The sequence below is a fragment of the Anser cygnoides genome, chromosome 2 (genome assembly GCF_040182565.1).
Source record: "Anser cygnoides isolate HZ-2024a breed goose chromosome 2, Taihu_goose_T2T_genome, whole genome shotgun sequence".
NCBI lineage: Eukaryota > Metazoa > Chordata > Aves > Anseriformes > Anatidae > Anser > Anser cygnoides.
The window spans coordinates 101,974,137-101,998,318 of NC_089874.1; the positions used below are offsets into that span (position 1 = coordinate 101,974,137).

The 24,182-nt window shown below is 37.5% G+C and overlaps 1 protein-coding gene across 4 annotated transcripts; it reads right to left on the minus strand.

The window, feature by feature from the left end:
• Window positions 1-1,730: 1,730 nt before the first annotated feature.
• C2H18orf63 (chromosome 2 C18orf63 homolog) lies at window positions 1,731-23,339 on the minus strand. Of its 4 annotated transcripts, none has more exons than XM_048079234.2 (16): window positions 23,177-23,339; window positions 21,135-21,207; window positions 19,337-19,506; window positions 18,553-18,631; window positions 17,977-18,033; window positions 16,423-16,534; window positions 15,217-15,258; window positions 14,123-14,199; window positions 12,526-12,635; window positions 11,785-11,881; window positions 11,588-11,673; window positions 10,856-11,033; window positions 8,704-9,768; window positions 7,318-7,437; window positions 5,007-5,094; window positions 1,731-2,728 (listed from the first exon to the last, which is right to left on the minus strand). In XM_048079234.2, the coding sequence occupies exons 3-15, from the start codon at window positions 19,468-19,470 to the stop codon at window positions 5,038-5,040; spliced, it is 2,214 nt and encodes a 737-aa protein (XP_047935191.2). In that variant the 5' UTR covers window positions 19,471-19,506; window positions 21,135-21,207; window positions 23,177-23,339; the 3' UTR covers window positions 1,731-2,728; window positions 5,007-5,037. The 4 variants fall into 4 exon arrangements, with proteins under 4 accessions (XP_047935191.2, XP_047935189.2, XP_066848833.1 ...); XM_048079232.2 differs by having other exon boundaries at window positions 10,850-11,033; XM_066992732.1 differs by lacking the exon at window positions 17,977-18,033 and having other exon boundaries at window positions 10,850-11,033.
• Between the last annotated feature and the right edge of the window lie 843 nt (window positions 23,340-24,182).

Consider the following 24,182-nt stretch of genomic DNA (forward strand, 5'->3'; position numbering starts at 1 on the left):
CACTGCTCTGCGTTGCCTGTGGGCTATCAAAACTACAGTTCTGCACGAAGGCAGAACAATGTATCTTGATCACAGCTGCAACACATCATTTTCCGCAACGAGTAGGAGTGACGCCACGAAATTCTTCATGGTTCTCTACGAAGCTAGGACAAGCGTGTTGATGCAGGTCAGCACGCAGCCCAAAGCCCTTAAAGTGCCCTGCGCAGTAAAGTACTTTGTGGTACAGTGCCGTGGCACTTGCAGAGGCTTTAACCTGACTGTCACTGAAACAACTATTAACCACAAGCTGGTACAAAACCTGCACCAAAGGAACTGAAGAGCAGCTGTTACAACCACTTGTAAAATAACTCGTAACCTTCTAAGTCTAGGTTTGACATGGAGCTTGAGCACATGCCAATTTAAAGAATGCAAGAAGTCCCTTCGGCTTACATCTGCGAAGACTATGGAGGAAAAGAATGACTCCAACATATGAAAATATCCAAGATAAACAAGATCACTCTGTGGAAGTTTATGTCTACTAAATAATGTAAATTCATTACAAATACCTCAACTGTAGTTTTCTGAATCCTCTAGTATTGTGGCCAGAGATTTCTCAAATGTAAATCTGAATTGACTCAGACATAGAACCAGATCATTTGAAAACTGGTAAGAGAGCTATAAAAAACTATAAAACCCAATAACCATCAAAGGGCAGGTGATATCTTCTGCCATTTAACCTCTTACAAGTTTTTCACACCTCAGGATTTCTTTATCCTTTTACATTTCTATTTGCTGTGATGTACATTTGGATATTGTGGGGCAGGTGGGTCTGTCTGTTCCTTTAACCTTGAGAAATCCAACCTGCAGACATCTCATGTGGAGGCTCCAGCTGATCCTAGGTAGCGAGGGTTTCTGTGCTTTGACAGCCAGGCGTGCCTGCCAGAAGCAAGGACATCTGCCCAGTTAGTGAGAATGGATTATAAGAGGAAACTGAGACAGGTTCTTGCCACCCCTCCATGTAAACAGTGAAAGGTAAGGCAGCAGCAAAGGTCCCTTCAGCATCGATAAATCCTCAGAAGGCAGCCACAGCACTGTTCCTCCCTCACCATCAGCAGCATTTCCACCAGCACTCCCACACCCCGTGTGTTTCCACGCCATATCAACACCTTACCACGCTTTTATGAGGAGTGGGAGGCAGGTGGGTCAGAGAAACAGGTTCCCTCCCACACCATAGACTAGAAAGGATTTGGCAATTCAGCACATATGAATTATTCAGTAGTTTATTTTAAGTGGAACAAATTGCATCTACAATAATTGTGTTTTCTCTATTTAGAGTATTATAATAGATAACACAAAATGATGCAAACATTTTAAAATACAAGAATAATGAAGAATGGCTTCCACTAATAACAAGACACGAGGCAAATGTTGGCAACAGGCAGCATTTAAAAAGCAACAACAGGAAACAGATCAGATGAAGCACTAATTTACATGGCATAGCAGAAATGCAATTGCTCTACCAGCTTTTCCGTATTGTCAGAAAGAAAAAGAACAATTACATATAGTCAAACCTATGTAGGAATAACTAATCCACAGCATTTGACAAGTAGCTTTGTGTACCAATTTCCAGAAAAAAAATAAATATTATTTAATGTCTTGCTGAATATATATTGCTCTTTTTGTATTATTTGTATTATTTTGTATTTTTTTTTGTATTCTATACAAGAAATTTATATATTGAAGTGACCACTTTCTTTTAAACACTGGCACCATTAAATTACAGCTAAGCTAAGAGTTAACATTTGAAAATAATAATCATTAAAAAATCTTGTTGTTGTAGTAGGGAAAAATCCTAATTTGAAACATGAGGTAAATAAAAACACAACTATGACAATATAAAGTTTTCATAAAGCACATAAAATTTCACTGTACCAATTCCTTTAGAAAAAAGGTTTTGCAGATGTATATCCAAAGCAAACGTTATACTGCAGTTGTATAATATCTGAGTTTACGAGCTAGTGTTGTGACATTTGCTTCTTAATTTCCATGTAACACAATAATATTCACTTAAAAACAACAATTACAGAACAACAATCATATATATATATTTATAACTACATCTTCAAGTAGGTCTTTGAAGATACATTTATTTTGATAAAATTACTCAAGCGACAGCTACACATATTCTGCATGAATTGCTAAAGAATGGTGTTATGAATTAGGCTTAAAAAATCTTTCATACAGTAGTTTTATCTTTGAGAATGGAAATTCATTAAAAATTATAACAAGAGCTAAAGAAGCTGGAATCAAATCCAGCTTTAAGATCATTCCCCTAAGAAAAACTGCAGTTTAGCTTCTAACCATTTGTCAAGGAGAAGTTATTTTGGAATGTTTTACTGTGTAAACAAAGAGATGTAGATATTGTAGTAAAGAATTAGATATAATTGTTTCATAAAAAGATAGACTTGAAACTTCAAAATAACTTGGAACAGTGATTAAGTATGTAAGCAAGTACTAGGACAGACATAATGTGATTCAAGGACTCTAAGCAATTAGCTGAATTTACAAATCCATTCGAGGACTATTAACCTGAACTGTCTGGAGATGAAGCTGATATATGGATTCACTTGACTGCATGTATTTAACTCTCCATTTTTCATCCAGAAACAGGTACCAATGACACAAAATAAACAGAGCAAAGTTCACGAAGCTCAGAGATCCTCAAGTCTGTTAATGCACTCCTGGAAGCCTGAATGGAGGAAAACACAGAAAAAACTTAAATCACAAAAGAAATCAAAAGGCAACTCAGAGCTGTATGGCTAATACACAAACAAATGTTGTATTTCTGAATTTGTATGTTAATTTTCTTTACAAAGTTTGTATCTAAAGCATTCAAGTTCGCTGTTTTCACAGTTTTACACAGCAAAAGTAAAAAATCTGTTCTTGATAAAGCTATGGTAAATACAATCTATACTCAGCTTTATCTTTCCTCTTATGTTTGTGTCTTTAAGTTTAAATCCTTCAACATACTGTTCCTGCTATGCTGGAAGGAGCAATTTCCATTGCAGAAGTGTATTCACACCTTCTTAACTAGCTGAGATCAGGTAACCCAGTCACGTTCTTAGCTCTACAGAAAAGTAAGTGACAGAATCTGAAGAAATCGTTCTTCAGCATTTTAAAATGGTTGACCATGAAATAAATTGGATTAACCCTAACCTGGAACAAACCTGCAGCAATGAAAAATGGAGGGGATAATAGCAACAACGTTATGGTAGCATCTACTTTTTGGAGCATGGCTCAAGTATCTAGGTACCAACAACTTACTAATGCACGTAGTCCATTTCTGATACTAGATCTGATTTGGAAATAAATATTCCTTCATCATAAAAGAAGAAATTGCTTGTTCATTGAAAGATTAAAATCTTTCAGAATATTTTTTATAAAATGAAAACACAAATATTTTCACCACATATAGTTTCCATGTAAATGTTTTCAAATTTAAGTTGAAAGTGTTTCTTCATAAAACCAGATCATGTAACATTTATACAAAAAAAGTATTATTTTAACTTGATATTTCACATCAAGAAAGCACTTGAAAGATGGCTTTGTTGAAATTTCTGTACCATATCCTTCTAATCACAAGAGAAATTCCTAAATATTGGCTTGGGACAATCCACATTTTAGAAGAAACAGTCTAATAGAGCTCTAGCCCTTATAGAAAAAACTACTGAGTATTTTACATAACTCCAGTTGTGCGGATCCCCTGCCTTCCTCTTGTGTTCATATAGTATCCTTACAGCAAAAGCAGCAATTACTTTCATGTAAAATAATATTATTGTTACTATAGCTGATGAATTTTTAGCTTCTCATTTGCTAAATGGAATTTGTCAACTAAAACCAAAGGTCTGTATCATTTGACAACACAAGGGTAGAGCTACAGGAAGAGTTCTGTAGACGATTGTCTTGGGAACTTCAGCTCTGCTATTTTGAATATGTCCTTCCCCAGAGACTGGGGGAACAACTGATATACAATGGATATATATGTTCCTCTGAGGAAATTTATCTATGCAAAGAATGGAGGGACATAAAGTATAGTTCTGAGACAAAAATGCATGCTAAGCTACTGGGCACGTTATCACTTCTGCTGAAGCCAAAAGCCAGCTAAAAGACATGCATTTTATATTTTACTTCTTTATAGTTGTATTTTTCTATTTGTTTTGTATAATGTATATTTTCATGCTGTTCTGTCTGTGTGATCCTTGTGTTTACACCAGTATTTTATTCTGAGGAAATACACTTCTAATTATTTCTGAAACAGTTAACTGCAAAAGCTACTGCTTCCAGCATATTTTACTCCTGGTAATGTGCAACAGGCAAAGAGATCAGTAAAAGTAGCGGTTTTCATATATATCCTTAATATTCAAAGGAATATTCAGTGCAAAAGCTTGTTCTATCCTGCAAGACAGTTATCAACAACCATCTAGGCTGTGGGTTCAAATATCTGGCCACAAAACTAATTTTCATTCATTTTGCACAATGGGCCATTTCGTCCTTGGATTAGATCTTGGCACCACAAAAGCATCTAGCCACACTATTGCATATAACTATATTAAATAATATACAAAGCTTCACTTTAATGGTTTATGGTTTTAACTTTAGCTCGGGTTCAAATGAAAATCAGCAGAAAAAAAAAGGAAAAAAGATTGATTTTAGTCTAAAAGAAAATGAGCCAATCAAAATACAAGTTGAAGCCAAGTTCTCAGTACCACTAAGTACAAGATGCCTTCGTATTTAACATGGCTTGTTTCACAAAAAAAGCAAAGCTTTATCTGCTAGTGTCCAAAGAAACCAAGAATCCTGGTTTCTGTTACCTTCTTATTTTGCTCTAGAAGCTATTTGTTTAGTAAAGTGATTCCTCTGGAGACATTTGATATCACTATCAGAATCCATATGAATACAAGGAGCTACTATAGACATGCAGTTACTTTAACAAAGAGAAAACTCTTTTAACTTTGTAATGAGCATACCGAGAGTTTTCTTTCAGTACTCCATTACATCCTAAATAGAAGGCTTACTTCTTTTGACTTTCTTTAGTTTTGAGGGACCTTCTTCTTTCTGTTAACAAAACAAACGAACAACAACAACAACAAAACAACAGGAAAGCAAAGTAGTAATACTAAGCTAGCAGCTCAACTAAAAAGTAGCTTCTGAGTGAAAGCTTCGGCTGAATGCAGTGTTCAGCAGTGTCCCCACTACACTATTACTATCCCCTTTAACACTTATATTTTCCTCTGGACAGAGGAGGGATCAGACTAATGAGCACAGAAGAGTCCATCCCTGCCCAGTCAAGTTCTTTTCCTGCTCCTGAGGCTCCAGCTGAGGCTTCCCTAGAGCTGTGCATCCACCTCACATGGTGCCAGCAGCAGCAGTGGTGCACTGGCGGTGTGGCAGGCAGCCAGCGAGGACTTGTCACCTCCTGCCACTTCCCTATAGCAGCTGGCAGGGCTCAGGTTGGTACCTGCGCTACTCGCAGCCTGCTTGGAGAGGGAGGAACAGCGCTGGGCCCTTGTGACTCATGACTAGGACAGGACAGTGCCCCTTCCCCATCTCTGCAGGGCTGCTACAAGCTCTGTGCTTGTCCAGCCTGCCCAGGCTGAGCTAGCCCTGTGCTTACACCCCCTGGTGGGGCTGAGGTTGGTCACCCACAGTCGCAGGCAAAGGCCTCCAGAACTTCATTCGTATTATGGTCTAAGTCCCTCTTTAGTAGTCAGACACGTGGGGTTGTGATTCTTATATCCACAGCTATTTTTACGTGATGGTTGATTTTTAGTTGGCTTTTCTGTGTGCGTGTGTGTATGAGAGAGAGAGAATGACTCCTGGCTGCTGTAGCATCCGCAGTGACTCAGCTGTGGCTCTGTGAAAGGGCTTTTCCCAGCTGCAGTTGGCCTGGGCCAGCTCAGAGCAGCTGGGCGGTGTCCCCCAAACCACCTCTTCTTGTCCCTGCTGCAGCCTGAGCTCTAGGGTGCTTCCCTGTTCCTGCTGCAGGCCTTTGGGGCTGCTCCACCGGCCATTTGAACTGCACTCACAGCATGGACTGTGCTTTTTTAATCACCATTAAAATCCCCCAGAATTGTCCCATTTGGCTTGGAAAATGTAACAAAACAAAAAGATGGCAAATCAAATCTAATGTTAACAAATGCAAATTAAGTGGAATAATCTGATGATGGGCACATACTCTTAAGTATGTGCCCAGTTTAGGAATAGGTTTGACAAGTTTATATATTGTACCATGTGATTAGGCACCAGCAATTCATATTGAGCATGGGTAACGAGACCTCAAACGGTCATGGGATTGCTTGAGATAAAACATAAAAGGCAAGGGAATCTGGGTGGAAAGGGAGTAAAATGTAACTTTTCCTCCTTCTGCCTTATTTTGTAAAGTAATTGCACAGTATGTTCAGTTGGCTATTAGCACAAATAATATCTACATATCTGTATAAGAAAATACAACTCTACTGAGCTTTGGAGATGTAGGACCCTTTCTTTACTAATCTGCCTCATTTCTAGGTAGTAAAAACATTAAGAATGTGGTTGTAAGGAGGAAGAGATGACTGATGATACAACTGAGTTTTAAAGACGTGACATTGAGAAACAGAAATGAAGCCTAGAGATAGGTAAAAGCAATACTTAAGAATCACAGAAAAAATATTTTGAGGAGGAATTTAAAAGTACGCACTACATCACACAACATTAGAGCAGAATCCAGGGGAAAAGGCATAAAAAACATCCAGTTGGTATTAAGAACCTATTCAATTGCTGCTGTTGGCTCTTGTTAGTAATACGATAACAACTGAAATATATTTAAAAATTAAGATTTTGTTTTTTAATTAAAAAAATTAAAATCCCACACTGAATTACAAATAGCCTTTAAGAGCTCATTTCTACCGAATAATGCTGAATTCAAGTTCTGAAGATGAGATATTTACATAGCCAATGAGAATGCCCATAATTCAATTAGAGAGAATCAAACTGTTTTCTGTAGAATCAGAAAATCTGCTTCAGAAGCATATTTACTTTACATACCATCATTGAATGCTTTCATTTTAGTATTACCTTTTGCAGGAGACAAACATTTTAGATGCATGTTTGAAGTAATATTAACATAACTGATGGTTAAGGTTAATTTCACCCAGAGTGGGCTCAAAAATATTTCTTGATTTTCCTACTTTAAGTGGAACATGATAAAAAAATAAAACTTACATTTTCCTTTTTATCTTTTAATTCAAGTCCTCGTAGCCTGGGCTAAGGGGTGTACGTGTGGTGTTTTTTTTTTTTTACCTGTCTCCTTCTGGCACAACCTTTCTTTACTGATGCTTCCATGTTGCTCTCCTTCATTGAGTAAGTCAGTTTTGAATCCAGTGTTTCATCACATCTCAGATTCTCTTTTCCTGTAAACATCTTAAAATAGAGACATTTGTACCTTTATGAGTAAAAAAAACACAGTATCTTGTCTATCAGATCTTATCAACACAACACATCCCGATCCGTAATTTCTATCACCACTAACACCAACATGATTTATACAGATAACCTCATTGCTCCTCAACCCAGGCATCATCTTGATAACCTTATTTATCCCATGTAGCAACTGCTGCATGTTTTCACACTCTAAAAGCTAATCTGTGACTGTCAGATGGTAATAACCTTATGCTGTCTAATTCCTGATCATTTGGCATTTAGGAACTAACACAACTGAAGGGCTGCGCTCCTGGAATGGCAAAAGATGTGCTAGTAACACAAAGTTGAGATGAATTACATAAATAAATAAAATTACACTTTATAGGTGAAGACAGTGATAAGCACAACACATTTGCACCCACGTGCTGAATCTGTGGGACATCATCCTCATAAAAATTGCACTGAAATCAGCTCAGCTACTAATTTTATTAAAATGCAGTCAGAATCATAGAAAAATTAGGCTATAAAGGATGCCTGGAGGTCATCTAGTTGTAACTTTTACTCAAAACAGAGATAACTTCAAAGTTAGATCACATTGCTTTGGCTCTCACCCAGTCACATTCTGAGAATCTGAATGGGTAACAATGCTACTATTTCTCCATGCAAATTGTTCCTGTGCTTAACCACTCTCACTCTGAAGATTTTTTTTCCTTATGCCCAAAGAATCACAGAATGTTAGGGATTGGAAGGGACCTTTAATAATCATCTACTATGCCCAGTAGGAAATCTTCCTGTTGCAATTTCTTATTTTAGTTAAACTTTGATTAAACTTGTATTTGCAAAATCTTCCATGTTTGTCTATATGCACTGCAATCAGGTTTTGTATGAGGACAGAATGAACACAAAAAAATTTACCATACTACCCTTACACAAATCTTGACAAGCTGATAGTTTAATCTTGATAAGCTTAATTTCTTTCTTTTAAAGAAATTAAAACTAATTATCCCACTTTAAAAGTCCCAAATAAAAAAGTGTGTATCTCAGAGGACAAAGTAAATCATCCCTTTCAGGAAAAAATAAAACAAAACAAAACAAAAAAAAAACAGCAGTGGCTGAAAACATTAATATATATGGTACAAATTTTAGAAAACTATATTGAGAATGTTGGTAGAGCATCATGAAAGTCACACTCTTTGTTGCTTATTGTTGTTTTTAGAATATACGGAATTTGTGAGAACCAGTGAGTGTGAGCGCTATTTACTGTACCTGTTCAGAGTTAGGTCTGGAAGGAAGATAGGTTGTTTTAGCAATACAGTCCTTAGAATTGCAAGATGCTTTACTTTCATCATTTTTGGCGATGCACACTTTATCATTTAAGATGGATTTGTGAATATTTAACCCTGGTCCTTCATTTGTTTGTTGCTGTGATAAATTGCAATTTGTCATTCCATCATCTAATTTACAAATCTGCAAATGTATTTTCTTTGACTGGTGTTGTTTCTCTAGAACTTGTGTGGTATTTTGGCTTGCTAACATTTTTCCCCTTCTTGAACTAGAAGTAATAGATGCATATGTATTCAGGCTCGGACTGATGTTAGATTTCGAAAGCACTGGCCCAACGTTCTTCAGACAGGAAGGAGAGTTTGCCTCATTGTGACTCGCTTCACTTGAAGTGTGACCTGCAGCTGAGTTATCAGAATAAACAGAAGTAGTCATTTGTCCACCAGACTCTCTTTTCCACTGAAATACAGATACACCTTGTTTTACGTATGCTTTCTCAGACGTTATCTGAATAAAGCTGCTGTGGGTAGGAATTTTGCCTGGCATATTTTGAACAGGTTTGTAAACTTGAGTTATGCTGGACCTGCAAACAGTCAACACAGAAGAGGAAGCACCCATATTTTTTACTGGTGAATGTCTTTCAGCATTTTTTCTTTTCTTCCCATCAATTTGATTTGTAGTCTTTCCATTCATTTGCATTAACTTTCCTTTGAAAATTGGTATAATTTTGTTGACTTTTTGGGGGGGGAATTCAAAGGCTGAACTTACAGGCATTCCTAAGGATTTCAGAACTGGTGAATTTGATACTCCTGATATTTGCCTCTGATTCATTGATTGCTCTTTTACTTCAACGCTAACCTTTTCCATACTTCTGCTGCTCGAAAAAATATGTGGTTTTGGCTCTTTGATCAAACGCTCCATCCAGTGGCTATTTTCTGTACTGCGTGGTGAAGAAACGCTATGCAAAGTCTGTTTCTTTGGAGGAGCCTGGGTTAGAGATACTACACAAACCATCTCATCAGCCAATTTCATATGCTTAGATTTTACTTCCTGCAATACAACAAGAGTTGTTAAATCGAATGAACTGGATTTAAAAATCTGATAGTGACACCTAATGCATCACTTTATGATATATACCTGATACACACGACAATATATTAGTGTATACATTCCCATTTTGAGTTAGAGCAATCTGTATTTTAAACAGTATTTTGTTGTCATTATAAGTGAAGATTTGTTTTCTCCTCCCCCAGCTGTTTGTTTATAAACTATGCTGGAGTATCGTATTTCTCAGAAGGAAAGACTTAAATTACAGCCATTATCTTGGTTTAGTGCTTTCCAGCTGGGTAATGCCCTTTTAAGGGGGGCTCTGCAAAGAGAGTTTTTCTGACAGTGCTCCTTGTCTTTTAAGCCTTCTAAGGACATTCCAAGCAAAAGAGAGTCTGGATATCTATAAAAACTGCAGAAGACAAGGAGGAGCCATTTTAGCTTTGATCACAGAAGAGCCATAAACAGGAACTGTGTTTTCAAAGAGGATTATACCATTTCAGAATCTCTGCAATTTCTGTCAGTATTCTTTGTTCAGAATTAATTACTTTACTTCTCCATTTACACACTACTACCAAAGAAATTTGAGTCTCAGCCTTTGCTAAAACCTCAAATTACAGGCATTGTGATTGCTTGCCTCCTTTCCTTTACTCCACAGAATAAATCTTACAGTTTTAGTGCTTTTAAATGCCTAAATCCATGCAATTTTATCCCTTTCTCAGTTTGCTTTTTAAAAATAAATTACAAACCATTTTTTAAGTATCATTTTTATGGAAGAGCTGCGAGAAAGCTCTGGAAACCCAACTGCAAAATAAGGACAACAGAATAGCACAAACTGACAGCAACTAATTAATACTATAGTGCTAACTCCAACTTTTAAAAAAATGCGTTTATCATGTGAACAACAATATAACAGTGTCAAACAGAAATATATATGAGATTATGCATTTACTAAGAAGAAGAGAATTTGTAATTGTGAAAAGTATACCTCCATGCTATTACTGGGTTCTGACTATGATAAAGACTACTTCATACCATGAACAAACTACCTGTCATTAGTATGTTTATTAAAAAAAAACCTTACACGCACTGGAGCCCTGGAGAGTTCCTGTGTAGCATAAAGTGCTTTGCTTGTCATCTTTACTGGAAATCCACATAGATGTGAAAACTTACACTTCAGATCAGAAATAAAAGAGTTCAACACACTTTCTGAATCCATTCTAGCAAAATACTGCACTGGTTGACTTCGAATGCAACTTAGAGGGTAGCTGAATAGTGTTCAGGGATACATAACACAGTTCTTTACATTTCTACAATTACGAATCTTCTTCCTTGGGAACTATAGATGTGTCTAAAGATTTTTCAAAAAGGTGACCAAAATCATTTACTTTCTTAAGGGACTGAAACTTATAAAGTCACAGGACTTCACTATCACAGAATCACAGAATCACAGAATATGTTTATACCATACTGATCTACTGCAATAAAGATTACTCAGTATAGGTAATCTTCAGTCAAGTATTTCCTAACAGGAAAATTATCTTTAAAATGAATCTTTGTTGCACATATTTTTACAGGAACCATGCACAGTATTAATTTAACTGTTCCTTTTATGCCACCATTTATAGTGGTATCATCTTACTATTACTCAACACTACGACAGACAGACCTGAATAAATACTTTGTTCCAATTTGTCTAATGAAACAATTCCACTGACATCTATGAAATTATGGAAGGAGAAAATGTGATGTATTCAAAAATGAGAAGTTAGGTCTTAGATAGTAGTAGAGGACATATAACAAAAATATTTGCAAAGGATACGTAAAGAACCTTTCCCCTATCGGCTTGAAGTAAACACTCAAGTATATTTTTCTCTCTTCAAGATCCTCTGGAAGAATATATCCATACTAAAAAACAAACAAACACTAAAGAACACTCAGAAATGGGTATTACAAATATAAATTCAATATACACAAAGAAGGGAGGGAAAATACATTAACAGTGTATGTTGTTTTTACCAGATTCTTCCAATGCATCTGAAATTCCTTATATGAATGGAAAGGAGATTCTGGAGGAATTACATGGCTGATGTTTATGATCTGACCCATTTTCATGCTGTGCACAGGTAAAGAAGAGATGTTTACATAGGATGTCTTAAAACTCAGCTGAAAATACACTGGACTTCTCAAAAAAATAAATCTTATTTTTGGCATTGAAAGTATGTGTTATTATTAGGTTAGGAGAGCTAACATCTTTAGCTCACACTGTTTATGACAAAACAATAGTGATGTTTGCTGAAGTATGGAAAAGAGCTTGGAACCTACCAGTCTGATTTGTCTCATCTGTAATGCTCACCACCAGTGAGTACAGAACAAAAGAAAATATATCATTACATCTGATATAGTTGTGATGAAAATCACAGGTGAAAACAGAGAGAGTTCATGGCAAAGATGATTATTTTTTTCTTTAAATTGACTCTTTCTGCTATAATTATACTTGAGGACAAGTAACATTCTTACGTGTCACATTAGCAAAGAACTTACTAAAACTGAAATGATACTTAGGTGCGTAATTTATGATTCACTAACTTTTCTTTCACGTTTTCTGTAACATTGAAACCTAAAAGTAAAAGAAAACTTCCTGAACGTAAAATGGTCTATAAAACAGCTGTGTTCTTATCACTAGCACTAAATTTGCAATTTGCATGTCATATATTCCAGGAAATGTTTACTTCTGCTGGAATTTAAACAGATGCCTACCTTGGCAAAACGTAGCACCAGTTAGTTAATATGGAGTGTCTGTGAATAACTGTATTTTCATTGCTGTCAAACAGCTTTATGATGTTTGCTGAAATATCAAAATCTTCCAGCTTAAAACAGAAAAAAAAAAGTATTTGCAAATATCGCCATAGCAGTACAAAAGTTAAAATTTCAAAAAGAATTGTATATCACAATACAGTGAAGCTTATACATTATTATTCTACTATCAGGACTCACAGCCTGCTTATTTCATAAGATATCTCATTATCAAATTGCACACTATCTTATGCTAGAGCCTACACTGCCCAAAGTTATGTAAGTACAAGGTTTAAAGGCCTTAACTTAAATGAGTGAGATTTAAAATTTAAGTGCTTTAATAAATAACAGTACAGAACAAATTTCCCAAACTAGAACTGTCTCACTTTTATGCATTTTTTTTAAATTCAACCCAGAAACTCATGTTTGACAGTCTAGTAACTGCGTAGGCCATCCTTCCTAATCAAGTGCAAGGATCCCAGCAACAGAATTAATGAGACATGTAGCTTCACCCTGTGAGAAGTCACAAAACACCATACTTTTTCACAAAGGAAAAAAATCAGAGCCAATTGAACAGAGATTTCTCTTTCTATGGTCTATCAAGGCTTGCATTTATTCCTTGACAAGAATATCTAGCCATTTCTGTTTTAGAAAAGTATGTAAATGGTCAAACAGATAATGAAGTCACACCGTGATCACTTCTATTATTACTTTGTGTCATTTTGGAATTGGATTCATAAAGACAGCTTTAATACTTATGCTGTCCAACTAGCTCACAAAATAAATCTTATTTTTCTGTTCTAAAAAAGAAGAGTTAGGATTTCAGATACTAATTTTGGAAAGAAACCAACAAGCCTGACAAATATGCCCCTGTACGCATAAACTTATCAACAAAGGTGACGTGGCTGTCAGAAAGGACGGCCATTTTTCAACCTCAACTATGATTTATTAATTTATTAATTATGTTCACTAGCTGCATGGTACAGGCTGCTCCTGTATTTTGGTAGCTGCAGAGAAAATGAAGGAAATTCCAGAAAAAAGTATACCCAGAGACCTTACACACAGTGCTGACAACTTACCTGCAGCTTCACTTTTAAGAAGTTACTCAAAACTGGTTGTGTATTACAGTGAGACTGTGAATGCCTTCTAGAAAACACTGCTAGAAGGAACTCTAGAAGCATAAATACAGCTCACTTCTATAATCTGCCAGGATTTTTCAAGAGGTATTTTAAGTAGTACAGAATCTGTTTTACAAAGATGTTTGGTGTGCTTCCTAGAATGCATCAATAAAGGTAAAATACAGATGTTATGCACTTAGAACAGGTGTATATGGTCAATAGAATCATAGAATATCCCAAGTTGGAAGGGGCCCACAAGGATCATCAAGTCCAACTCCTGGGTCCCCAAAGGACCACCCAAAAATCAGACTGTGATTACCGTCTTAACACAATCAGAAATAAGCACTTTTCTCCCCATCACACTAGTAGAATGCCACCTTACAGAAAAGAAAATAAAGTTTAGTATGACAAATACGGTCACAGAAAATGCAACTGTTTTATACCTCAGGGGGTGGTAACCGAATTGAGCAAGCCTCCACACTGATGCAAAGCTGTGTCTCTGATACATTGAGGCCTAGAACTAAAATAAAAAAGAAGTCCAAAGACTTGTTTTGAACTATAATACATCTGTTAGAAAGCTAAACCAAATGTTTATTTAAAATAACTGCTAGTCAAAATGCTGAGTTTGAAAATCAAAACTCAAGACTTCCTAAGCATGAAAATAAAAATTAATTGTATTTTAACTGTGGAAAAAATAAAAATAATCAGTTACAATCCCTACACCTCCACATGAAGGTGAGGTGTATGGATCTCATGGCTGTCCATGCAACTGGATGCTTGAAACCTATACACTTGATAAAAAAAATACTCATTTTCAAAGCAAATGTAGTTAATATAAAAATAACCATCAGGTGTATTCAGTGATCAAACCCAGTATTACACATCCAAAAATGGTCAATATCTATGAGAAAGGCAAGCACTTATTGATGCTCCTCCAGAATATTCACCCAGTGTTAAGTAAGCTGTAACATGGGGACTGAATGCATTAAATTCCTGAATATATAGTCCTGTTGCAAATGTAGACTTCAATATCCCAAAATGTAATCTTTAATTTTTATACTGGAAGTACAAATATAAATTTAATTTTGTATTTTCTGCAATAGCTAAGCAGCGTGCTTTGTGACTTTAATTTTGCAAACAAGAAACATTGTACAGTCAGTTTAGTTCATTTTCCTATCTATTATCATCGGGATTCCACATCACTTGCAAGACCTGTAATTTTAGGCAAGTGCATTTAATTGTACTAACCATAATGTTTTAATGTTAAGTTTCAATCCGTGGCCATAGATTAATAGTAGGAAGATTACTTTTTTTTTTTTTGGGGGGGGGCTAATTTTTCAAGGGTGCAGTTGAGCTGACAACTATTACATACAAAGAATCATCTGCCATCAAGTCTAACTTGACTGAGATTATTTCAGAATGAAAACCAAAAGGCATTGTGTTAATAATATGAAGATCACGACAGTATTTCAATCATGAGTTCATATAATTACACCTTGCTCACACAGGCTTACCACTAACAGAAAACTGTACTTACCCACTGCATTTTGCCTTCCTGTACGAGACAAAAAATCTTTACCTTAATAAATAAAATAGATAAACATTATTTTCTGAATTATATATATGCTTAATGTCCTCATGCAAAAAATGGAGAAATCACATAATTTCATTTGAGTCAAGAGTGATGAAAAGTTTGTCCCTTTAAAGAGAGAGAAACCCTCCATGTCAATTAAATTTTCACTGACTTATTTGCATCTTAAATAAAAGAAAGATATATTAAAATATATTAATGGACAAAAATTTATACATAATTTTTTCTCCCCCAAAATGGATTTATATATAGAATTATTTTTAATTGACTAAGAGTTAATACATTTCTCAAGCTCAAAATCAAACCTATGTAGTATTACTGCATATTTTACCATCTATCATGAGTTTTGCCCAGATTTAGCATAGATATGATTAGACAAGCTGTATGCACCAGGCACACATTGCTGTTAGTCAGTGTTTCCCTGAAGCCAGTTTTATATCAGCAACCATCTAGCCTTCTACTTCTAGCTGTTATTCGTGAATAAGTTGATTTCATTCAAAAAACTATAGGTTTTGAAGACACTGAAAACGAAGACACTGCTAATATTGTGACTGGAAATAAGTCAACATGCACTTTTCTCAGTGTATATTTTGAATGATCTACACAATTGCTTGGCTTAGTAAGAGCACATCACAGTATCTGAAAGGCATATTTTTCCATACTTCCGTAATTCACAATTACCCTAGATAGGAGTTAGAGATATTAGGCAAAGGAACTTCTAAATAAAAAGACAGAACTTGGTAAAAGGAGATGGTCTGACAGAAAAACACTTCTGTATTGGAAAAGCATGAAAACCAAGTACAGAAGTGCCACTGATGAAAGCATGAATTTGAAAAACAGGCCGAGTTTTTAGAAGACATTTACTGTCCAACAATATTTGGTTTGGAAATGATCAGTCTGGTATGTTGCATTCAGTTGAAATAAATATTTTGTCTACTACAAATAACAGGATAAGGAAGTGCAAAAGTGAATGATACGTCCTTTCAGACTGTTAACTTGGATAAAGAAACAATAAAAATGCAATCAAATAAAAAATAGAATAATGAAATAATTATGGAAATTATTAATATGGAAATTAAATTAGGAAAATAAATGCAATAATAAAGAACTGAAAATTAAATGCTTGATCCCTGGCCCAGGTGAATCAAATACCTTGCACCAAGAGATGACCAGCCTTGTTCCACATGGGTGCAAGTCTGGCTGTAAGCGTGTAGGAGAGGCAGCTTTGGAGAATAGTTGGACTAACTCTTTGTGGTTCTTCCAGCTAACATCAGTGAGAAAGGAAAAATAAAACATTTATCATTCAAGACATTTTTGTAAAGGCTTTAGTGGAAGTTTTACCAAAGATACTGCTACTGTATCTTGGAGCCAAATCCCAGTGTTACACATCTTTACTTTTCATCTACACAGCTACAAAGGACAGTTAGCACAATATTCAATGTAGGCATTTAGATTTCATGGGTCATCAGAGTAAGGTGTGCTACAATTAATTTGATGTTTCATAGGGCTGATAAAAGATCTGGGGTAAAGACTAGCTGAAGTGTACAAAATACTCTACTAGGTATGCATCTCTTTCCAGATAATAGCCACAGCTTCCCAAATGTACATACATTAACTCAACTGTCAAACTCGAGACCAGAGACATTCACTGGCAATCACAGGAATAACATGTGAATGTAGCTTTGTTCATCTAGCAGTACTACTTGTCTATTTGACTCTGTCCTGTATAGCCCGCTGTTGATATTTAGCAAAATTAAAAAAAAAAGGGGGGGGGGAGGGAAGGGGGTTAAAAAGATCTAAATAGTACACATTCAAGAGGTTTCTAGTGAGATTCTGCAAGGATCTGCTCTTGCAGCTTATGGCTATTAAATATAGGCATTACTACACATATGGTGATGTTGGAAAATCTAATCATGACAGGTCAGTTACACAAATGAATATAAAACAGTTCTGTGAGGCAACCATATTTGAACAGTACGTCTTAAAAAAGCAGAGATGCATTCACACTTCTGGAAGCCACGAGAAAACATCCAAATGGTTGTGCAAATAAATCACCAGAGCTACTGGCCTTGATTGCAATCAGTTGTGTTTTTTTTTGGCTTAGCAGTTTTAGTACACCCATCCATACATTCATCAACCCCTCAAACACTGCATACAGGATAGTAAAGCATATGAATAATGGTCTAAAACCAAAAGTTGTTAAGCTCTTTGGTTCCATTTCTTCTCTCTTTTTTTTTGTTTGTTTGTTTTGTTTTGTTTTGTTTCTCTGAAACAATTCTATATGGGTTGGACAGAAACAAAATGTGAATGGGGAGATAGTTCAGCACTCTGAACACCCTCACCCATGGGACCTATAGGACACAGAAAAATGGGATTACACCCGCCAGGGAGCTCTTTGGTCTCTCTTTGGCAGGTCTGTCTTTGCCTCGAGGTCAAATATTAATGCTCCTGAACAGGATCAGGACTCCAATGCAGCAGAGGAAACTAATGAGATATAGCAGGAAGATTTTTATTAAACTTTTGACTCTGATGAAGTATACTTCCTATACCCAGATTCAGAGGAGACATTTTGTCTGTGGGACAGATTTTTTTTTCACCCTGAAAGTTGCAGAGCAAATTGCAAGCCCTATGAAAAGTACTCATCTCTGGTACAACAATCAGAAATGTGTAACAATCTGAAGAAATGTGACATCTTTCAGCACTTACGGTAGCTCCTTGTCTCTCTATATAGGCTTGACATATTCCTGATTTGTAAAATGGTATCTAAAAAAATAAATAGAATCCAAGTGTCTGAAATTAAGGGGTGTTTTATCAAATCATAAAGTAAATTTTGGACCATCAGTGTCTCTACTTTAGAAAAACATACTGAGGAATACTTAAAGAAAATATCAAATCCTGTTATTTTAAAGGAGAATGATAGGTAAAATAAGTTCAAGGCATTTGTCATAATGTAATCTCTTTTCCAGGTAAAGATATATTACCAAGCAAGCAAAAGACTGCCCAAATCAAAGTGGCAGAAGCTGCCCATGCTGATCTCATTGTGAACTGAGTGGCATCTTACTGAATCCATTCTGTTCCACAAAAGGTTCACCACCTGAAAAGGTCAATTTGTCAGAAGAAAAAATGACCTAAGCTGTCATCTACATCACTAAGGCATACGAGTAAAAGTTTGCTTCAAATTATGTAATTTTACTTATCCTTTGTCCTCAAAAAAAGCACGCTTTTTTAAAAGAAGCATACATTACATGTAACCATATGCTTATTTGCAGAGTGATTACTGACCGCCATTACAACGGAAATTTGGTTCAGTGTTCCAATAACTGGTGCAGAAAGGATGTCTTGATACAGGAATAATAACTGTCTACAAAGAAGGCAGAAAAAAATCAACAATAAACTTCCATACTTGATTCTCTCAGCCTACATTTCTTTTCCTTAGTCTTTCAAACAAAATACATTCCATTTTTGATCAGTTTTTGGTGGTTCAGTATACTATGTTAGACTAGTCCAAGTCACTTGCTCTTAACCCACTCACAACGGGTCTAAGACGTAATCTACAGGCCTTAGGCAAACTAGCAGATCGGCCCAAAAGCATTCAATTTGGCAGAATTTCTCATTTCTTCCCCTTACTATTACAGGGAATGACATAATGCTTTGTGAGCACTGAGTAGAGTACATACTCTTTTTGAGTATTCTGTTCACTCACTCTCAACCTACATAAAGCGTTTACGATAGCTCAAAAGATGCTACCGATTTGGCTCAATAGCAAAAATTTGGATGCTGTAAAGCAATCCAGATTTGCATGTTAACAGAAAACAATTTTAACTGTTTATCAGTTCCAAGCAGGTGGTCTTGTTAGTTTGAGATGATGACATTTAAAAACATAATAGAAAGGGTTGTTTCTTTTCCCAATAGCCAGCAAGTCCCCCACCAACGACTTAAATTACTCTGAACAATTTTATAGTGTTTACTACTAATTATATTACAGTTAACTCTAGTAGTACTAATAAAATCTTTGAATAGCAACCACTAGCAGCTTCTGAAAATAATAATCCTCAGCGTTCTTCACCTGCACATTTTTATCTGTGTGCTCCTTGTCTCACTTTCTGGTAACTGGGAACTCAGTGTTATTGTAGTGGCACAGAGTTTTTGTAGCTCCGGCAGACTGACAAAGAATAGAGACTGATGCCTTGTGTCATTCATGTTATATTGTTGATTTCCCCAGAACAGCACCTGGGTCTTGAAATAAAAAATGTAATTCATTCTCATAAGGCAGATATTTATTTAAAGAACTTTATATGATATCAGGTAAACCAATAATCTGTTAATTATCTTCTGATTAAGATTAGGTAGGCAGTATAAGATAATTTGGTTGACTGAAACAGACTTTTTTTGTTATAAACAATGTATTATATTTTAAATATATATATATATATTAAAAAATATTCAGAGTAAAGATAATGATGAAAGCATCCTTTCCATCTTCTTCTGAGTCTATGTTTGAGCTGGGATCTATCAGGGATCCAAGAGCTGAGGAACCGTGTGAAACTCATCCCTTCCTGCCCAAAAAGAAATTTTAATTATTAGGAACTCAACAGAGATATCCTCCTCAAGCCACACAAAGACAGTGGCCAGTCTGGTAGAGAGAATGAAAACAATGGGAACAGGGATCCACACTGGAAATCTTTTCTTTCTTCCCACACCAGGCCCCCTTCTTGGGGTTACAGGAAATTTGTGTACTTTCTGCTTAAAACCACCTTTCTTCTCAAGTGTCAGGTGAACACCATGTTCTTGTCTATGTAGAACGCATTACCTCCTTACATCATACTGAAATCTGTACTAATCCAGAATCACATTACATGGTTAACAATGATCACACACAACCTGTTCTCCTACTCTTGCCCTCAAAGGAGGAATGTATGCAGAACCACATTTGTCTTGGTCAAAATTTTAGTTACACTCTAACATTTATCAAAAGATCAAGACAACATACCTGGTATTTGGAGTGGAATGTGATTAGACAGATGGTGGTTCTGACAAAGCTGTCTCTCACATCTTAAGCTTTACATTGTAATAGAAATTATTGACTATATTATTTGTGCAAGAGTATGAGGCGGTTTTGGGCTCAGCTACAATCATTATCCTGAAATGAATGTGACTGGATATTTTATGAGAAGTTAGAATACAGAGTGCATGTATGTTGATTGCCTTGCCACTGAAAAGACATGCCACAACTCTGTAATTTTGGGGATTTTCTTAAAAGCACCGGAAAGGAGAACCAGAAGAACCAGAAGTTCAGACTGAGAATGTGATCCTTTAAGTCCTTCTTGCTATTTCTCCTTCAAGCAGACTAAGGGACCAGACAGTGTAAACTGTTATCATTCCATAATGATTCACACCACCTTAACTGAGCAATGACTATTTCAGGATTATACACTGAGCAGAGACAGGAGTTTCCTCCTTGCCATAGATTTGTTCTTTCAAACACCTTTGGTGGGCCACACCTTGTGAGTGGGATGCAGCAGCACTAACAAATTTCATGTCAGTAGGAGTAACACGAAGTCATGGCTGTTACCTGGTTGTTGCATGCCTGCTGCGCAACCCTAAGTACTGTGGAGCAGGCAAGGCTCAGTGTAAAGGAACTAGAATATTTATGCCAAAAAAATAACAACTAACTTTTCATTATTCAAAGAAAATATACCTCTTTACTATAGCAGCATTCTCAATCAAAGTGTTGCAAAGAAAAACAGGCAGGTTGAAAATCTGGTTGTTACCCAAAGTCAGCACAAGCAATTCACACCAAAAACAGATTAACAGATCTCCCACCAACTTCCAAACCTGAAAACTCTTTTTGGAAATGGACTTACCAGAGCAGTGAAGATAGGAATAAATATAAAGCAATTTTGTTGCCCAAATTTTATGAAGTCACCAGGTATTCACCTGAAAAGCAATTTTGTAAATCATGACTAAAAAATGATGAACTGGAAGCTTTTTGAGGAACTATGTCAAAGGTAACTTTGCTGTTCTGATTTTGCTTTGCATTGCTTACAGTGTAACACATTAAAGAGCTTTATCTCTGTCACACTCTAGAAAAATCAAAAGATTAGTTCTTTGTGACCATAATTTTAAAGATTTTTTCCCCTTAAAGGAAAATGCTTTTCAAGTTTCTTCCTTCAATCATGAAAACTGTATTTTTTTAATGGGGATGAGAGGCTGGAGAGATCTTTTCTCATGGAAAGGGATCTGTGGGTTCTGGTCACTAGCGAGTTGAATATGAGCCAGCAGTGTGCCCTGGCAGACAAAACAGCCAGCCATACCCTGGGGTGCATCAGGCATGGCATTGCTAGCTGGTCAGGGGAAGGGATTGCCCTGCTCTGCTCTGCGCTGGTGTGGCCTCACCATGAGTGCTGTGTGCAGTTTGGGAGCCACAGTACGAGAAGGACATAAAACTAATGTAGAGTGTCCAAAGGAGGGCTACAAAGATGACGAGGGGTCTGGAGGACAAGGCATGTGAGGAGCAACTGAAGGTCCCTGAGTTTGTTCATCCCAGAGCAGAGCAGGCTGAGGGGAGGCCTCACGGCGGCCTGCAGCTCCCTGACGAGGGGAGCGGAGGGGCAGGCACTGAGCTCTGCTCTCTGGGGACAGCGACAGGACCCGAGGGAACGGCATGGAGCTGGGACAGGGGAGGGTCAGGCTGGGGGTTAGGGAAAGGGTCTGCTCCCAGAGGGTGGTTGGGCACTGGGACAGGCTCCCCAGGGCAGTGGTCACAGCACTGAGCCTGCCGGAGTTCAAGGAGCATTTGGACGATGCTCTCAGACATCGGGTCTGATTTTTTGGTGGTCCTGTGTGGAGCCAGGAGTTGGACTCAGTGATCCTTGTGGGTTCCCTCCAACTCGGGATATTCTATGGTTCTGTAAAATGCCAGTCAAGATTACGACTTCATTGGATAATTCTAAAAGCCGTAGCTTAAGGCAAAGGACCCTTTCAAACGAATGTGAAAAAAAAAATCTTCTCAGATTGCAAACATAGAAAAGAAAGGCTGGGTCCTCAACTTTCATTAATGCTTAAAAGAATTCTAAATGGCCATCTGGGGATTTTTGTGGCAAAGATGCTGTAAAAACACATGCTGCAGTGCTCCAGTGATTTGCTTGCTGTTAGAGGACAACTCCCCTGTGGGAATGACTCACTGTATTCAGCATAAGTTAAGCCTTCCCACTGATCATAAAAGCTAATGGGACAGAGAGCTGATAAATGGTTTGTCCCTTCAGGGGAGAGGTAAAAGAGAGAGAGAAGTACCACTTAATACAGATGTATTAAATAGAAATCATATCAAATAAACCCAACTGCCTTCTTTTCAAGTAGCAGGTCTTAGGTGTGTAGGAGAAATTACATCTCTAGATGCTGGTAATCATAGCACACGATGTTGAAACCAACACTGAGCTTGTGCTAAAATGAACTTCAGTCAGATAATGTTTATCACTGTTTTTTATTCAAAATAGAAGGACAAATCACTGAATTTGTACGCAGTATTTATTATTTTCATTATCAATGTGGATGATGGAATAAAGAGCCTCCTTATTAAAACTGAAAATGACACAAAGCTGTGGAGAACTGCAGTTACTCTTCCCATTTAGTTCACTGTAATAAACTGGAGACAGGACCTGAAAATCAGTTGGTATTCAGCAAGGAAGTATGATGTTGTCCTGCACACAAATAACCAACAGCACCAGCGCAAGCGCAAATCCACTAGCTAAGCCTCAGCTTTCAGGAAATGGATCTTGAGGTCACATTCTGTAAACTTTGTCACTTAAGTTACACTGGAAACAAGCTCCTTAAAAACAAACAAAAAAAAAAAAAAAAAAACCAGTCTGTATTCATACTGGAAAGTGTACATTGGGGTATTGCTGACCTGAAGTTGCTGAATGATATTCCTCAGTGGTGGTAACACAGTGGGGAGCTGCCCTGGGCCAAAAAGAAAGCAAAGTCACTAAAAACATTTGTGACCACAGCAAAGGGGCTGAGGTTTTGGCTTAAATAACACTGAAGGAAAACAGGGAGAGGCATGCTAAAGAAAGTTGTCATGAGGTGAAGGAGCTGCTCTCTGTGCCCTCGGCACCACAGAACGGGGGCCAGCAGGCATCGAGCAGTGCCATGAGGAAGCACCTGCAGTTGGAGGCTGGGCCAGGCTCCAGGGGCAACCCTACTGCTTGTAGTGGGTTTATGTGGCAAGGTATTGGTAGTGAGAAGCTGCAGGGGTGCCTTCTGAGAGAAGAATCCAGAAACTGCCCCCTGTTAGATACGGGCTAGTTTCAGCCAGCTCCAAAAGGGACCTGCTGCTGACCAGAGCTGAGCCAGTAAGGGATGTTGTTTGGGCCTCTGTGAGAGCAGGTTTAAGAAAAGGGAAAAAACTGCTGCACAACAGAAGCTGGGAGAGAAGAGTGAGAAAATGTGAGAGAAACAACCCTGCAGACACCAAAACCAGTAAAGACGGAAGGGAAGAGGTGCTCCAGAAGTTCCCCTGCGGCCTGTGGAGAGGCCCCTGGTGGAGCAGGCTGTCCCCCTGCAGCCCATGGGTCCCACACGGAGCAGATCTCCACGCTGCAGCCCGTGGAGGAGCCCCCGGTGGAGCAGGTGGATGTGGCCTGGAGGAGGCTGCGGCCCATGGAGAGCCCCCGCAGGAGCAGGCCCCGGGCCGGAGCTGCAGCCCGTGGAGAGGAGCCCACGCAGGAGCAGGGGGTCTGGGGGGAGCTGCCGCCCGTGGGGAACGTGGAAGACGTTTTTAGAATTTTTTTGTTTCACACTTCTCTACCTTGTTAGTAATTGGCAATAAATTTATATGATCTCCCTTTGCTGAGTCTGTTTTGCCTGTCATGGTAATTATTGAGCGATCTCCCCGTTTTTATCTCAGCCCTTGA

What these genes read in the sequence shown, in the direction of transcription:
- C2H18orf63 (XM_048079232.2), bottom strand. Translation starts at nt 19,470, where the DNA reads ATGAATGACACAAGGCATCAGTCTCTATTCTTTGTCAGTCTGCCGGAG. An exon ending in ACACAGATAAAAATGTGCAG is followed by an intron (nt 18,632 to 19,336) that starts GTGAAGAACGCT and finishes CCTTCTTTGTAG; the next exon opens with ACAGTTATTATTCCTGTATC. An exon ending in AGGAAGGCAAAATGCAGTGG is followed by an intron (nt 14,200 to 15,216) that starts GTAAGTACAGTT and finishes TTTTTATTTTAG; the next exon opens with TTCTAGGCCTCAATGTATCA.